Raw genomic sequence first — 17,268 nt, 5'->3', positions numbered from 1 at the left:
GGAATGGCAAGAATTTTTTATTTTTTTTGGGCCCAGGTTACCATCATCGGGGCCTTTGCATGTCTGTCTTCTTTCATGACTCATGCACACAAATGTATTTTCTTTCCGCTTCCGTTCCGGGGTTTTTTGTGGACCGTACGCGGAACCATTCACTTCAATGGGTCCGCAAAAACAACGGAAGGTACTCCGTGTGCATTCCGTTTCGGTATTTCCCTTCTGCTAATAAGTAGCGCATGTCCTATTATTGTCCACAAATCACGGTCCGAGGCCTCATTCAAGTCAATGGGAACGCAAAAAATACGGAACGCACACGGAACACATCCGTATATCATCCGTATTTTGCGAATTCATACTGTAGAAATGCTATGACCAGCCCATATTGCTCATCTGTTTGGTGATTAATAAATTACGGATATGTTTTGTGGAATAACGGAACGGAAGAGGACTTAAATCAGAGAAAAAAAAATCAGACACGGAACAACGGATCCGTGAAAAACAGACTGCAAAAAAACAATGGTCGTGTGCATGAGCCCTTAGTGAGTATAATCCAACTATAATGAAATAGAAGAAGTTCTCCCAGCGTCCTTGGGTGCTGCTGCTGTGGCTCCTACTGGGATTATTCTGCATCTTCATGTCATTTGTCAGTAGTATTACTGGTCATGCTGGACACAGCACCCTCTAGTGGATACAAATGCAGCAGCACCTTTTTTTTTTGCTTAAACCTTCCTTTCTGTAATTTTTAGTCACCTGTGTGAGGGGCACAGCAGGAGGCATTATATTGTGTATAGGGCACATCAAGAGGCATTATACTGTATGTGGGGCACAAGGGGCATTATACTGTGTGAGGGGCACAGCAGGGGGCATTATACTGTGTGTGGGGCACAGCAGGAGACGTTATACTGTGTGTGGGGCACAAGGGGCCTTATACTGTGTGAGGGGCACAGCAGCAGGCTTTATACTGTATGAGGGGCACAGCAGGGGGCATTATAATGTGTGTGGGGCGTAACAGGGGGGCATTACACTGTGTGGGGCACAGCAGGGGGCATTATACTGTGTGTGGGGCACAGCAGGGGGCATTATACTGTATGTGGGGCACAGCTGGCAGCATTATACTGTGTGTGGGGCACAGCAGGGGGCATTATACTGTGTGTGGGGCACAGCAGGGGGCATTATACTGTATGAGGGGCACAACTGGCAGCATTATACTGTGTGTGGGGCACAGCAGGGGGCATTATACTGTGTGTGGGGCACAGCAGGGGGCATTATACTGTATGAGGGGCACAGCATACCCACACCCACATAGCAGACCTCCACACCAGACATGGTGACGTCACACCTCCCAGGAGCCCCTACACTCTAGCCCGCACCATCACACGAAGCGCCCCGCCCCTAATATGTGTATTCTGTTACGTGACGTCCCTACGCTTCAGGCCATCCTCTTCCGGTGACGCTTCCGCCCTTCCTATTTGCCCGACTTCCGCTCGCCTCTGTTCTATACGTTCTTCTAGATATTTCTCTATCCAGGATACATTCCATAATCCCAGGGGTCTCACACGGAACTCGGTGTCCCCGGCAGACGGCTCCAGCGCCTTCATTTCTATCTGTCTGAGAAGCTTACACAGGCCTCAGCCTGAACTCCTCCGCTCAGCACCGGGAGAGGCCGGGGGTCGGCGGCCTGTGCCCGGAAACGGATTCTCGCGGTCCGTCCGGATCTGAGCCCCCACCCTCGTCCTCCTCAACCCCGGCCATGGCGAAGAACTACGACTCGCTGGAGTTTCCGTTCTGCGATGAGGTCTCCAAGTACGAGCGGCTGGCCAAGATCGGTCAGGGGACGTTCGGGTAAGAAACCGGGGTCGGGTCTATAGATTATCGGTGCAGACTGTGCTCCTGTGGTGAGAATGCCAAGATCCGTGCTGGGTCTGTATCAGCCAATCGGCGCCGAGCTCTCATTTGCAGAGGGTATGAAATCAGTTGTAAGCAGGGCTGTGATTGGCTGCCATGGGTGACCACTCTGCTCTATCCCTGTGTGTGTCTCTGGCTGGGAATGTCAGTGAATAATACAAAAAGGTCTTGGCAGCATGTCCACCTGCGATAATAAGGACAGATATCTTAAAGGGGCTTTCCAGAGATATATATATATATATATATATATATATATATCTATATATATCTCTATCTATCTCTATCTATCTCTATCTATCTCTATCTATCTCTATCTATCTCTATCTATCCAGGGCCGGCGCTACCCATAAGCAGAGTAGGCCACCGCGTAGAGCGCACTCTGCCTGGGGGCGCCGGCGCTCTGGAGTCCGAATCCCGACTAGCCGCCACCACGCCCCCTACTTGTGATCCATCTAAGTAACATCTTCCTCTGATTCCCGACTAGCCACCGCCCGCGCCACGCCCCCTACTTGTGATCCAAATCTGACATCATTCATCTGCGGCTTCTTGACTCCTCCTGTACTTGCCGGCCGGATCAAGGATGTCCTGGGATGTGCGCCTGCGCGGGCATGAGTTTTTTTTCAGTCACTTCGGCGCAAAATCACGCGAGACCGGAGGTCACGGGTCTCGTGCCGATACTCATGATCGTATCTTATCCAACGTCATATCCGGGGGACAACAGGAAGTGACGTGACGACTCAGGGTATTGAAATATTACGGGGTAGGGAAATATCACTACAGGATCATCAGCGTCAGCGAGCGACACAAGTACGTACGGGGGGTTGTTTGGCGGCAATTTCAAATTACATAATGGGCATTGTGCACTGTGGGGGCAGTATTACTTAGTGTAGGCACTGGGGGGAAAATTACATAATGGGCATTGTGCACTGTGGGGGCAGTATTACTAAGTGTGGGCACTGGGGGGTAAATTACATAATGGGCATTGTGCACTGTGGGGGCAGTATTACTTAGTGGGGGCAAATTACATAATGGGCATTGTGCACTGTGGGGGCAGTATTACTTAGTGGGGGCACTGGGGGGGCAAATACATAATGGAGGGCAGTGTGGGGGTCTGACTGGGCGGAGTCAAGGGGCGGGGTCAAGGGGGCGGCAAAATTTGCTTTCGCCTAGGGTGGCAAAAATCCTTGCACCAGCCCTGTATCTATCTCTATCTATCTCTCTCTATCTCTATCTATCTCTCTCTATCTATCTATCTCTATCTATCTATCTCTATCTATCTATCTCTATCTATCTATCTCTATCTATCTATCTATCTATCTCTATCTCTATCTATCTCTATCTCTATCTATCTCTATCTATCTCTATCTATCTCTATCTATCTCTATCTATCTCTATCTATCTATCTCTATCTATCTATCTCTATCTCTATCTATCTCTATCTATCTCTATCTATCTCTATCTATCTCTATCTATCTCTATCTCTATCTCTATCTCTCTATCTATCTCTATCTCTATCTCTATCTCTATCTCTATCTCTCTATCTATCTCTCTATCTATCTCTCTATCTATCTCTCTATCTATCTCTCTATCTATCTCTCTATCTATCTCTCTATCTATCTCTCTATCTATCTCTCTATCTATCTCTCTATCTATCTCTCTATCTATCTCTCTATCTATCTCTCTATCTATCTCTCTATCTATCTCTCTATCTATCTCTCTATCTATCTCTCTATCTATCTCTCTATCTCTATCTATCTATCTCTCTATCTCTATCTATCTCTCTATATATATATATATATATATATATCTCTATCTCTATATATCTCTCTATATATATATATATATATATATATATATCTCTATCTCTATATATCTCTATCTCTAGTCTTAACATCAGGATCGGTTGCGCAATATGATGTACAGTGATGTCATAATGCCTGAGGTGTATCGTACAGAAAGTGGCGAACGCGCTGCCCCCTTCCTTTAACCCCTCAGGTGCCACAATTAACAATCCACTTTTATATATAAACAATAAATACCAATAACCCCCCCCCCCCCCCCCAAAAAAAATTCAATAGTGATCAATAAGACAGATCAATAAAAAAAATACAGTTCACCACTCAAAAAACAAGTCCTCATACGGCTCTGTAGACTGAAATATTAAAGGGGTTTTGCCATCTCAGACAATGGGGGCATATCGCCCCGCTGGGACCTACACCGAGAACAGAGGGCGCACTGCGCCTGTTCAGCCGCCCTCCATTCATTTCTATGGGGCTGCCGAGTGCTGGCTCGGCTATTTCCCTCTGCCCCATAGAAATGAATAGGAGCAGGGGCCACACATTTGCGGTGCGCTCCCATTTACTTCTGTGGGAGCCGTGCTTGGTGGTGGACGGACCCCGGGAAATACTGGGTCCTCCAGTCACAGCTCTCCCTGCTCTGTTCTCATTGTAGGTGCAGGTCCCACCTCTGGGACCTATCAGTCAATGGGGGCATATCCTAGTGATATGCCCCTACTGTGTGTGATGGGAATACCCCTTTAAAAAAATTATGTTTGTCAGAATATAGCGAAGCAAAGAAATATATATTTTTTTTTCAATGGTCTTTATTTTTTTTTAAAGTAGTAAAAACAGAAAATACCTATACAAGTTTGGTATTGAGCCACAGAATAAGGACGTCACGTCATTTTTAGCGCACAGTGAACACTGTGATATCAAAACCCCCAATAACCTTGGCGGAATTCCTTTTTTTTTTTTTTTTTCTTATAAATAAACGAAAAAATAGTAAAGTTATGGCTATTGGAACGTGGGGAGGAAAAATCCAAACTTGAACAATGAAAATGGGCCTTGACGCCAAAGGGTTAAAGAGATTGTCCAGATGCCCGTTTGAAAGATCAGGTCACCTGACAGACAGCTGGTCGCCCCCATGTTTACACGGGCCACCGATGGGGAACCAACCTTCTGTGTAAAAGTCATCAGAATAGTGTACACCGGCGTAATCCATCCTGCAGGGCTACAACTTCCGGTCTCTGGCTGTCGGGGCATGCTAGGAGTTGTAGTTGTGCTCCTATTCTGTAACTTCTGCCCCCTCGGTGGGGCTTACTGTCTAAGTGTCTGGTAAGTGCCGGAGCTCGCTAACCCGCTGTTTCTTCTGGTGTCTTTTTAGTGAAGTCTTCAAGGCCAAACATCGACAGACGGGGAAGAAGGTGGCGCTGAAGAAAGTTCTGATGGAAAATGAGAAGGAAGGGGTAAGTGGAGGGTAACAGTATGGGATCCCCATTGACCTATGTCTATGGTTGGCCGCCTGCAGCTTACTCTTCACTGACTGTGAGGATGGCGGCCAGGGTTGGGAGCTGCACTTATAGGACATTTAAAGGGGTTGTCCAGGCTTTTGTTTTTAAATCCGACCCCCAGACAGAGTGACCTGCTCCCTACAACACTGAACTTCAGGTCCCCCTCTCAATGTCAGCATGGACAGGGTCACGTGCGCTGCAACCAGTGACTGGCCTCAGCAGTGACACGTCCTTGCTTAGGCCAGCGTGGCGTATGTGACCCTGTACATGCGGATGTCAGACAGGCCTTTAAAAGCAGTGCAAAGAAGCCGGGAGTCAGAACCAAGTGAAGGGAAGCAGGTAAGTATGTGTCTCTACACAGGCCCTTCTGTTAGGGGTGGGACTTAAAAAGTGAAATCCCGGACAAACCCTTTAAACGTCCGATAGGTGTGGGTCCCACCTTTTGAGACCTGCTCCTATCTCAGGAATAGAGCACCCTGCGTCCACGTCCATCGCTATGGGGCTTCGGAAAATGGCCGATACTGTAATCGACTACTTTCAGCAGTGATTGCAGAAAGCTGCACATTCAGGGCTTGCTCTGCAGCGCGGCCCTGCTCTTCAGATAGGAGCACCCGTCGGACATTTATGGTCTAATATCTAGATGGGAATACCCCTTTAATAGTTTCCATCCTCCTTTTCTCTGCAGTTCCCGATCACCGCACTCCGTGAAATTAAAATTCTTCAGCTCCTGAAACATGAAAACGTCGTGAACCTCATAGAGATCTGCAGGACAAAAGGTACAGAGTATTCTGCGCATGTGAACGTGCGGTGCTCGGGATCTGTGCATGCTTTAAGTGCTTGGCAGCAGGGGGACGCCGGCGAGCGCGGTCCCTGGCTGGATGCTATAGACCCTGTTCAGTGCCAGCAGTTAAAGGGGTTTTTCTTATATTTTTATTTCTAGAAAATATCTTAAAAAGAAATTCTGGGTGACTAGTCATAGTCTGCAAAACTGCCCCTTTAAGTATTTATGGGGTTCTGTACATGACCCTTTGCACTGCCGCATGATATGCCTAAGTTACGTAGAGGCACCGCCCTCTACATAACTTTGGCGCATCCACCGCCGGCCTAAATCTACACAGTCTCCTTTGCTGGCTTAGAATTAGTTCATTTTCTATGCGTAAAACAGGCATAGAAAATTTATAAATGAGATGGGCCAGCCAGCCTGCCCTCACTCACGCCATGCCCCCTCTTTTAGACCTGAAGTAAGCGGGGGGGAAAAGTTGCAGATTCAGCCGCAAATCCACTTTGCAACAGATAGATATGCGCCAAAAATTGACGTACATTTAATAGTAAATTTACAGGCCTAAAGGGAACCTGGCACAAAGCCGCCTCCAGTACCTACCAATTCTGCCTGTCTCGTCCTCAGCAATGTCCATTTATTAAATTTTTTTGCCCAAAGAGGTGCATCCGCATAATTAAAATCACTTCGATGCCTCTGGGTATTTTGCTAATTAGGACCCTGTAGCCAAGGAGCTGGAAACGTAGCCGAAAGAAGTCTAGGTCTTCAGGTCCAAACCCCTCGACAAGTTGAGACCTGAGATTGCATCCCTTCTTTTTGAGCGTTTCCACCTCCTTGACGTCAGGGACCTACTTTGCACATGGCCGCGTGATATTCTAATTTTTCGAGTTTCACCTGTATAATGTGATGGAAAAATGAATCCAGCCAGCAAAGGAGGCAATATGCACAATCACAATACATTAGTAAGTGCCTTGTATTCACTTTCTCTACATGATAAATGCCATTTGCAGAAGTGAGAAAAAGCCCTTTAACTGCTCCCCCAGCACCCTGACCTGGATTTGGCAGATGTATTGATCAGCGGGAGGGGGGGTCCAGATGTTGGGAGTTCCCCACCAATAGTTAGAGCATGGGGGCAGAAGTTGAGCGCTGTGTGCCGCTTTGCCTTTGGTCTCATGGGAGAGTGATATGAGTGGTGGACAGATTCATAAAATATCTTTGGACTTTCTATGAATCCGTATGCCGGGGCACAGCCATCGTCTTCTGCCTCCCCTAATCGATGGAGGGGGGGCTCAGGATCTAGACACTGTGCTATGAAGAAGAGTGGGTAACTGGAGCAGTCCTGGAAAATCCTTTTAAAGGGGTTCTGCAGTTTGTTTTAACTGATGATCTATCCTCTGGATAGATCATCAGCATCTGACCGGCGGGGGTCCGTCACCCGGGACCCCCGCCGATTAGCTGTTTGAGAAGGCAGTTGCGCCGCGGCTTTCTCGCTATTTACCGCCGGCCCAGTGATGTCACGACTAGTATCAACTGGCCTGGGCGGGGCTAAGCTCTGTTCACTTGAATGGAGCTTAGCCCCACCCAGGCCAGTGATGCTGGTCGTGGCGTCACTGGGCCTGCGGTAAATAGCGAGAAGGCCGCGGCGCAACTGCCTTCTCAAACAGCTAATCGGCGGGGGTCCCGGGTGACGGACCCCCGCCGGTCAGATGCTGATGATCTATCCAGAGGATAGATCATCAGTTAAAACAAACTGCAGAACCCCTTTTAATTGTATTTTTGCTACGTTCATTCTCCTAAAATGCCACTTCAAGGTGGGTGCAAATTAAAGGGGTTCTCCAGGATTAGGAAAAGATGGCCTCTTTATTCCAGAAACAGCCCCATACCTGTCTATGGGTTGTGTCCGGTATTGCAGTTCAGCTACATTGAAGTGAATGGGGCTGAGCTGTAATACCGCACACAGCCTGTGGACAAGTGTGGCGCTGTTCTTGGAACAGAGTAGCCAGTCCCGGAGAACCCCTTTTAACTCTTGTCATCAGAATCGCTCACATGTAGAAGATTTGTTGCAGATTTTTGGTGCCTATTCCGCACTGAATATCCCTAAGGCTACTTTCACACTGGCGTTCGATCGGATCAGTCTGCATTATATTTGCAAAAAAAAGCTAAGTGTGAAATTGGCCTGAGCGGAACCGTGCAGACTTTTACATTGAAAGTCAATGGGGGACGGATCCGCTTGAAGATTGAGCCATATTGTGGCATCTTCAAACGGATCCGTCCCCATTGACTTGCATTGTAAGTCTGGACGGATCCGCACGGCCAGGCGGACACCCGACCGCTGCAGGCAGCGTTCAGGTGTCCGCCTGCTGAGCGGAGCGGAGGCTGAACGCCGCCAGACTGATGCAGTCTGAGCGGATCCGCATCCATTCAGACTGCATCAGGGCTGGACGGAAGCATTCGGGTCCGCTCGTGAGCCCCTTCAAACGGGGCTCACAAGCGGACACCCGAACGCTAGTGTGAAACTAGCCTAACAAGTTTAATACCAGGCGTGTGTAGATGAGGATTTAGATTTCAGGACTGTGGATGCTGGGAAACGTTGGGGTAGGTTCACACTGAATTTTTGGGGCAGATTTTCCTACAGGTTTTTCAGCCACAGCTAGAAGCAGGTCCAGCGGGGAGGAGAAGTAAAAGTCCTCCTTTTTTTTTTTTTTTTTTTTTTTTTTTTATATCCACTTCTGGCTTCAGCTGAAAAGCTCCTCCAAAAACCTCAATGTGAACCTGCCCTAAAGACGCTGAATGCTTTCTGTGTCTTGTGGATTTAACCTTTTGTATTGTCCTGTTAAATCTGCATGTTTACACCGACTGACCTCTTTTGTCTAAGGCCCCTTTCACACGAGCGAGTTTTCCACGCGGGTGCAATGCGTGAGGTGAACGCATAGCACCCGCACTGAATCCGGACCCATTCATTTCAATGGGGCTGTGCACATGAGCGTGTTTTTTATTTTTTATTTTTTTTCTCTTCCCACGCATCAGTTCTGCGTTGCATAAAAATCGCAGCATGTTCTATATTCAGCATTTTTCACGCAGCCCTGGCTCCATAGAAGTGAATGGGGCTTCAGTGAAAAACGCATCGCATCCGCAAGAAAGTGCGGGTGCGATGCATTTTTCACTGGTTGCTAGGAGATGCAGTTTGTAAACCTTCAGTTTTTTTTTAATCACGTGAGTGAAAAACGTATCAAAACGCATTGCACCCGCGCGGAAAAAAACTGAACACAATCGCAGACAAAACTGACTGAACTTGCTTGCAAAATGGTGCGAGTTTCACGGAACGCCCCCGGAGCCGATCCGTCACGCTCGTGTGAAAGAGGCCTTATACCGATGCTCGCCTTTCTCTTTTTGGGTAGTTGTATTTTAATGGGTTGCGGGTGTCTGTGCCTTCTGTGTTCCTCTGCGTCCTGGCACTGAGAGGGTTAACATCAGTAACCAACCTAATCAAGACCAAGATGTAGAGCTGTACAGAGCCCCCCCGGCCCCTCACATCGCCTGTGATGGCGGTATGCTGTCACTTCATTGAAGGAACGTGTTTAGGCCTCATGCACACAACTGTATATATGGTCCGCGTTTTTGGCGGGTCGCAAGCGGACCCATTCATTGGGGACATCGCATTTAGTTCTGTCCGCGGCCCCGCGAAAAAGATAGAACATCTCCCTGTTCTTGTCCGTTTTGCGGACAAGAACAGGACATTTCTACTGGAATTTGGTGGCATGCTCACGGCCAGGACCCACGTTTTGCACATCTGCGGTTTGCGGACCGCGCAATAGATAAGATGGTGTGCATGAGGCCTAAACTGCACAACAAAACGACTTGATGCATAGTAACCTCCCCCACCCCGTAAGAAGAACATGTTGGTCTTGGTTAGTTGTTCTACAGTTTAATAAAGTGCATCTGTCACCTCCCAGTACGGTAAAGAGCGCCGCCCATCACTGACTGGCGTGACCTCTCTGCCGCGTGTAGAGGCGACAGGTCCACTTTAAGTAATGCTCTGTGTTTATGCTTCTGCTGTGAGTGCCAGAACCTTTCCGAGACTCTCTTGCCCACCTAGTTTCTCCCACAGCGAACCAGTATAATAGATACAAAGGAAGCATCTTCTTGGTGTTTGATTTCTGTGAGCACGACCTAGCGGGACTGCTGAGCAACACGCACGTCAAGTTCACCCTGTCCGAGATCAAGAAAGTCATGCAGATGCTTCTCAACGGCCTCTACTACATCCACAGGAACAAGGTGAGGCCATGTCTACACCGCCTGCGCGGGGGCGGTATAAGATGGGAGCCGTCAATGCGTGTAAATGCAGCTCTCGCCGCCTCTGACGAGCAGGCCTTTATCAGAAAGACGCCCCTTCCCGATAATTGCCTGCTCAGTCTGAGTGTGTATATGCAACTTAAAGGGATTCTGTCACCAGACTTAACCCTATTAATCTAGCTGACATAAGCGATGTGCTAATATCAGCTAAACCGAACTCGCCTAATCCATATTTTTATCTATGCCCCCGTTACGCCAGAAATCTAACTTTTTTATAATATGCTAATTAGCCTCTAGGGGGAGGGGAGAGGGGGGGGGCGGCGTTCCTGCTCCTAGAAGCTCCGTTCTCCCTCCAAGTCCTGATTGACAGGGCCAGGCAGCGCTCGCATCCGTCTGCCAGCCCTGTGCTCTGGTGAAATCTCGTGCCGTTCAGTTTTCGGCGCAGGCGCGGTGAGCAAGCTGGCAGCCTGCGAGCGTCTCTCCCTCACCGCGCCTGCGCGGTATACTGAGCGGCGCGAGATTTCACCAGAGCACAGGGCGGGCAGACGGATGCGAGCGCTGCCTGGCCCTGTCAATCAGGACTTGGTAGGAGAACGGAGCCGCTAGGAGCAGGAGCAACGCCTCCCCCCGCTCTTAGAGGCTAATTAGCATATTATACAAGTTAGATTTCTGGTGTAACGGGGGCATAGATAAAAGTAGGAATAGGCTAGTTAAAAAAAAAGTAAGGAAGAGGGCGGCTTGTCCCTCCCGAACTCCTGGTCCTACTTTATAGCTGAACAACTACAACATGTTAGAGGGTGGATTAAAACAACTGACTTAGACCCTTCAGCCGATATTGTTGCTTACATTATGAAACAAAGGGCGCCTATTGCCTCGGTGGAAGTAGGCAACAGCCTCTTGGTAGGAAACTTCCCACAATCTCCCTTTTAACCAAGGTTTGGTCAAAATTCAAGGATTTGGCTGATCTGACGGGTTTCAGTGACATTATGGCGAAACCCCCAATTACCAGAAATATTAAGGTTAGAAGGCTTTTCCCCATGGGAGGAGAGGGGCATACTCTTTCTGGGCCAAATTCAATCACATGGAGTGTTTTTAAATTATTTTTTTTACCAAGCTTCAGGAAGAGTTTGGCATACCCAAAACGGCGTTCTTCCCAATTCCTTTAATTAAGACATGCATATCAAACGCAATTTCCAAAGGACATAGTAATTGCCGCCTCTCCTCCTGTGATGAAACTGGAGGCTAGGTCCGCCAAGGGCCTGATATCGCGACTATATAAATATATACTTGACGCCAATGCCACCTCAAGCCCCTTGGTGGTAAAGGGAAAATGGGAAGAGGATGTTGGGACAATCTATCTCAAGAACAACGGAATGACATTCTGGCCTTAAAGGGAACCTGTCACCTGGATTTGGTGTATAGAGCTGAGGACATGGGTGGCTAGATGGTCGCTAGCACATCCGCAATACCCAGTCCCCATAGCTCTGTGTGCTTTTATTGTGTATAAAAACCGATTTGATACATATGCAAATTAACCGGAGATGAGTCAGAGCTTGAAAATATGACTCTTCTCTGGTCACACAAGTAAGATATGACTCTTATGTTAAAGGGGTTGTCCGAGTTTTGAAAACAATAATATAGCACTGAATATATATATGATATATAACTGAGCTAAGCAAGTTTTATGCAAAAAATATATTATTTTTTTTCCTCATTTCCCTGGTTCTTTTCTGGTCCTTTGTTTACATGCAATAACAACAATCTCTGCCCCTCCCCCTGCTCTGCTAAGGGAGTGGCTACAAGTGCTGCCCTGAGTGACATGTCTGCCTGCTGGGAGACTCTGCAGCATGTTGTATGTGTAGGACTACAAGTCCCAGCTGTATAATGACACTGCTAAGGGAGTGAATACAAGTGCTGCCCTGAGTGCTGGGAGACTCTGCAGCATGTTGTATGTGTAGGACTACATGTCCCAGCTGTATAATGACACTGCTAATACACACAGGATCTTCCCCCTACCTTCTTGTGCAATGCTCTCTCATATCAGCTCCAGTGCCCAGAATTGTCTCCTCACTGCTGTGCAGCTGAAGGGGTTAAGAATCCTAGCAGAGAGTAGACGGCAGTGAAGGGGGGCGTGGCCAGCACAGTGACGTCTCGTTTACAGGCTTGGACCTTTATCAGAGCAGGGAGAGAAGCTGACATCACAGGTCATGTGACCCTCAGTGAAATCTGAGAAACCAGCCACTGCAGATAAAGTGAGTGAATTGGAAAGCTGTTACATTTGCTTAGTTAGGAACATAGAAAGAACAAAAAAATAACTCTGATAACCCCTTTAATTTACATATGTATCAAATCATTATTTTTTTTTTTCACACAATAAAAGCACACAGAGCTATGGGGACTGGGTATTGCGGATGTGCTAGCGGCCATCTAGCAACCCAGGATCTTAGTCATTGTATACAAATTTGTATTTTATTAAGTTTTATTAATAACCAATAAAAATGATTCTGATATAAAAATAAATAGGCGAGTTAGGTTTAGCTGACATTAGCACGTCGCTTATGTCAGCTAGATTAATAGGGTTAAATCTGGTGACAGAATCCCTTTAAGACAGCCCAGTAGATCCTATTGACTTCTGTTAGATTTGACTATGCACTATGGGGGGGGGGAGGGAATGGGGCTAAAGTGTGCATTTTTTATTTTTTTTCCGGGGGGTTTAGTTTACCAGTAAGTGCTCTATGCATCGATGATTGCCTTTTTAATGAGGTTATTTCTTTGCTTTTTATTTCCCTCCCTCCCCCCAAAAAAAGATCCTTCACAGAGATATGAAAGCTGCCAATGTGCTTATCACCAGAGACGGGGTCCTGAAACTTGCTGACTTTGGATTAGCGAGGGCATTCAGTCTTGCCAAAAACAGCCAGCCCAACAGATACACCAACCGCGTGGTGACGCTTTGGTACCGACCCCCTGAGCTGCTTCTCGGTAAGTTGTCTGTCCGTTAACCCGACAGGTTTTAAAGATGGTTTCCCACAATACAAACCTATCCACAAGATGGGGGCTAGGTATCTGATCAGCGTCCAACCGCTGTGACACCTTCTAGTCACAAGAACGGACGTCCCAAATGTTTGGGTATTGCTATGGGATCTGTACTGCTGCAATAGCGGATTCTGTACCTCTTCCTATCTCGGTGGTCCGCTGAGTGCCAGTGCTCAAGCTTTGATGTACCATTTTTTTTTTTGTTCTTTTTTCTATATCATTGAAAATCTGTACCTTTTATGTACAAATAAAAATCTACAGTTAAAAAAAAAAAATATATATATATTAGTCCTTTTGCCCAAATTGAATGGATCGGCAGGTCGAGCATGAGCGCTGCTGCTCCAGTCACACTCTATGGGGCTGCCAGAGATGGCCGAGTACAGCAGTCCTATAGATAATGGTGATTGGAGCTCAGTGCAGATGCGCGGCCACCGCTCCATTCCAGTGGGGTTGACAAGTCCTCATGATTTTGGGGTCCCAGCAGTCGGAGTGTTGGCTACTAGTAAACGTTCATATTTTTCTCCCTAGGTGAACGGATTTATGGACCACCCATTGATTTGTGGGGCGGTGGGTGCATCATGGCAGAAATGTGGACCAGGAGCCCTATCATGCAGGGAAATACAGAGCAGCATCAGCTGACCCTCATCAGCCAGTTGTGTGGCTCCATTACACCCGAGGTCAGTACTGTCTGCTGTAGGAGGAGGTTTAATGTCACAGGAAACCCAGGGCTGATCGTGGACTGTCCCTCGTAGAATGGCTGAAATGTTGCACTGAGGGGTGTTTCATAAATTCGTGTATAGCTTTAGTACATACGCCACTTAAAGGGGATGAGGTTTCTGAGGTTTTTATACTGATTACCTGTCCTCGGGATAGGTAATTAGTATCTGATCGGTGGGGATCCGGGACCCCTGCCAATCAACTGTTTGAGAAGGCAGTGGCGCTCCTGTGGGTGCCGCGACCTTCTCTCTGCTTTTCCTAAGCAGAGTGACGTCACTTTCATGTGTCACACAGCTCAGCCCCATTTAAGTGAAAGGGGCTAAGCTGCGATACCAAGCACAGCCACTTTACTGTGTATGGCTCTGTGCTTGGTGAGCTGGAAACCGTTTTAATGGTCTATCTACAGGATAGGCCATCAATATCTGAATGGCGAGGGTCCGACGCCCTACACCTCGGCTGATCAGCCTGACCTACACAGCTCAGTGCACTGTGTAGTGGATAGAGCTGCAGTTACCAGCTTTGTCCACTATGCAGTGGATGGAGCTGTGCAGTTACGGGTTGGCGTGGTGGTGTCTTGCAGATAGGCCATCAATAGTAAATTCCTGAACAACCCCTTTAAATTGTAACTTCTCTATTGGATGTACAGGTCAATGTAATCTGTTGATCTGTTATCAGCCATTTTAGACATGGGCTACTCTGACTGGCAGCACATTTAAGAAAACCTTTGTCTTATGCTTCTGGATTTGGGGGTGTGCGGGAAGATTATGGCATTACTTTCTGAACCCCCCCCCAGTAACATCCACTCTGATATTTACAGGTATGGCCAAACGTGGACAAGTATGAACTCTACCAAAAGCTGGAACTGCCAAAAGGTCAGAAGAGGAAAGTAAAGGAAAGGTTAAAGGCGTATGTGAAGGACGCGTACGCTCTAGACCTCATAGACAAGTTGCTCGTCTTGGACCCGGCCCAGAGAATCGACAGCGACGACGCGCTCAACCATGACTTCTTCTGGTCCGACCCCATGCCTTCTGACCTGAAAAACATGCTTTCCACTCACAACCAGTCCATGTTTGAATATTTGGCCCCTCCGAGAAGAAGAGGCGGTCACATGCCCCAGCAACCAGCCAATCAGGGAAGGAACCCTGCCACAAACCAATCAGAATTTGAACGGGTGTTCTGAAGCCGCCATTTTTGGTAGGTGGCCACTTCAGAGATGGGAAGGATCTGTGCCGTAAAGCGTCGGCGGCCTGTAGAAAGGAGTCGCCCGTCGAAAGCATCTTAAGTTAAACATGTAGCTCATTTCTAGGACTGATTCGCCACCCGGATTCATGCAGAGTAAACCGTGCCCCGCAGCCGGTAAGGACTCTTTCCTGTATCATGGAAGTCTATCTTAAGGATTAGCACCTTGGCACTGTGTGCCACCCTGAGCTGATCTGCACAGTGTGAATGGACGAGTCTTCCTCTTACCTATTCATGTTCCATATACTCTTTGTAGTGGATGAGATCTTCTCCATTAAGGGTACTGCAAGTAAAGCCTATTATGTCATACGCATGAGAAGAAATAGTTTTTTGCCTTGATAAGTGTTTTTGATCTTTTATTACCTTATCATTTTTTTATAGGTATGACTTGTGTGTATGTAGGAAGAGTACTATTAAACGGTCTCCTCTTACTACTCCTGTCGTTGTACATCATTGTCCTTCACCTAAAATCAGTCTGAGATCCCGGGGGGATTCCAGACCTGCTCATGCGCCATAACCCTATGGGTCTGCTAGTTGGAAGATTACATACAAACCCTTTAATTGGATTCTAATTTGGATCTCCGTAGAACCTTTTGGTAATAGGTTTAGGTGAATAGAACCACGGGGGGGCCCAAGCGTTACCTTTGTCCTACAGACAATAAAATGCAACCATATTATAGTCGTCTCAGACCAGTAGTGTGGTGGTCAATAGGTAAAACCAGGGGTCAGCAACCTCCGGCACTTCAGCTGGGGTGAAACTGCAATTCCCCCAGCATGCTCCATTCACTTCTATGGGAGTTCTGAGAACAGCCGAGTAAACGTGCATGCTGGGAGTTGTAGTTCCATCACAGCTGGAGAGCCAAAAGCTGCTGATCTCAAGTTAAACACATGCAGAAGAATAATGGCTATGGAAATCTGTACCATTTTATTACTGGGGTGGTGGAGGAGGAACTTGCAGCATCATAAATCACTATATAATGCTGTCAGTTTGGATTAGCGGAATCGCAGCCAGTCCAGAAAATGTCGAAACCGGCCTTAAACTCTTAGGGCTCTTTTTCACACGGGCAAGTTTTTCTGCACAGGTGCAATGTGTGACGTGAACGCATTGCACCTGCACTGAATCCGGACCCATTCATTTCTATGGGGCTGTGCACATGAGCGGTGATTTTCACGCATCACTTGTGCGTTGTGTGAAAATCGCAGCAAGCTCTCTATTCTGCGTTTTTCACGCATGGCAGGCCCCACAGAAGTTAATGGGGCTGTGTGAAAATTGCATGTATCCGCAAGCAAGTGCGGAGCGGTGCGATTTTTCACACACGGTTGCTAGGAGATGATCGGGATGGAGACCCGATCATTATTTTCCCTTATAACATGGTTATAAGGGAAAATAATAGCATTCTTAATACAGAATGCTAAGTAAATGAGGGATGGAGGGGTTAAAAAATTAAACTCGCCTCAGCCACTTGTTCCCGCTGCCCGACTTCTCTTCTTTCTTCTTCTTTGACCTGGGAGGAAAAGGACCTGTGGCGACGTCTCTGCACTCATCACATGGTCCATCACAAAATATGCAAAACGAAAAAGAAATATTAAATCAAAAGACAGGCTGTGTAAACTCAGCAGTCATTCGTATTCCACAATACGGGATAGGGCACATTTCTAGGCAGGAGGGTGATGGTCTGATGGTGATGGTCACCTTTCCCTGATTCTCACCCTATGCTATCGATCCCTGCCTATAGAATGGAATGGCCGCCCCGATGGGGGCGATCCTGTATTCAGGAACCTCCTACAAGCCCTCGGATGGCCCTGAAGACAGATATGCAAGGCACCTAAAAAGGTGGCCTAAGTACATCAAAATAGTCAGGTCCATAACTATTGGGACATCAACACAATTCTAACATTTTTGGCTCTATACACCACCACAATGGATTTGAAATGAACAAGATGTGCTTTACCTGCAGACTGTCAGCTTTAATGTGAGGGTATTTACATCCAAATCAGGTGAACGGTGCAGGAATTA

At 47.4% G+C, this 17,268-nt stretch overlaps 1 protein-coding gene across 2 annotated transcripts; it reads left to right on the top strand.

The window, feature by feature from the left end:
* Positions 1-1,426: 1,426 nt before the first annotated feature.
* LOC122919353 (cyclin-dependent kinase 9) lies at positions 1,427-15,679 on the top strand. Of its 2 annotated transcripts, none has more exons than XM_044268319.1 (7): positions 1,427-1,839; positions 5,065-5,146; positions 5,877-5,967; positions 10,078-10,244; positions 13,070-13,241; positions 13,824-13,972; positions 14,830-15,679. In XM_044268319.1, exons 1-7 carry the CDS (start codon positions 1,748-1,750, stop codon positions 15,190-15,192), a joined length of 1,116 nt encoding a protein of 371 aa, XP_044124254.1. In that variant the 5' UTR covers positions 1,427-1,747; the 3' UTR covers positions 15,193-15,679. The 2 variants fall into 2 exon arrangements, with proteins under 2 accessions (XP_044124254.1, XP_044124253.1); XM_044268318.1 differs by having other exon boundaries at positions 1,428-1,839; positions 10,066-10,244.
* The last annotated feature ends 1,589 nt before the right edge of the window (positions 15,680-17,268 follow it).

The sequence above is a fragment of the Bufo gargarizans genome, chromosome 9, assembly GCF_014858855.1.
Source record: "Bufo gargarizans isolate SCDJY-AF-19 chromosome 9, ASM1485885v1, whole genome shotgun sequence".
Taxonomy (NCBI): Eukaryota; Metazoa; Chordata; class Amphibia; order Anura; family Bufonidae; genus Bufo; species Bufo gargarizans.
This window is presented reverse-complemented; position numbering and strand designations above follow the sequence as displayed.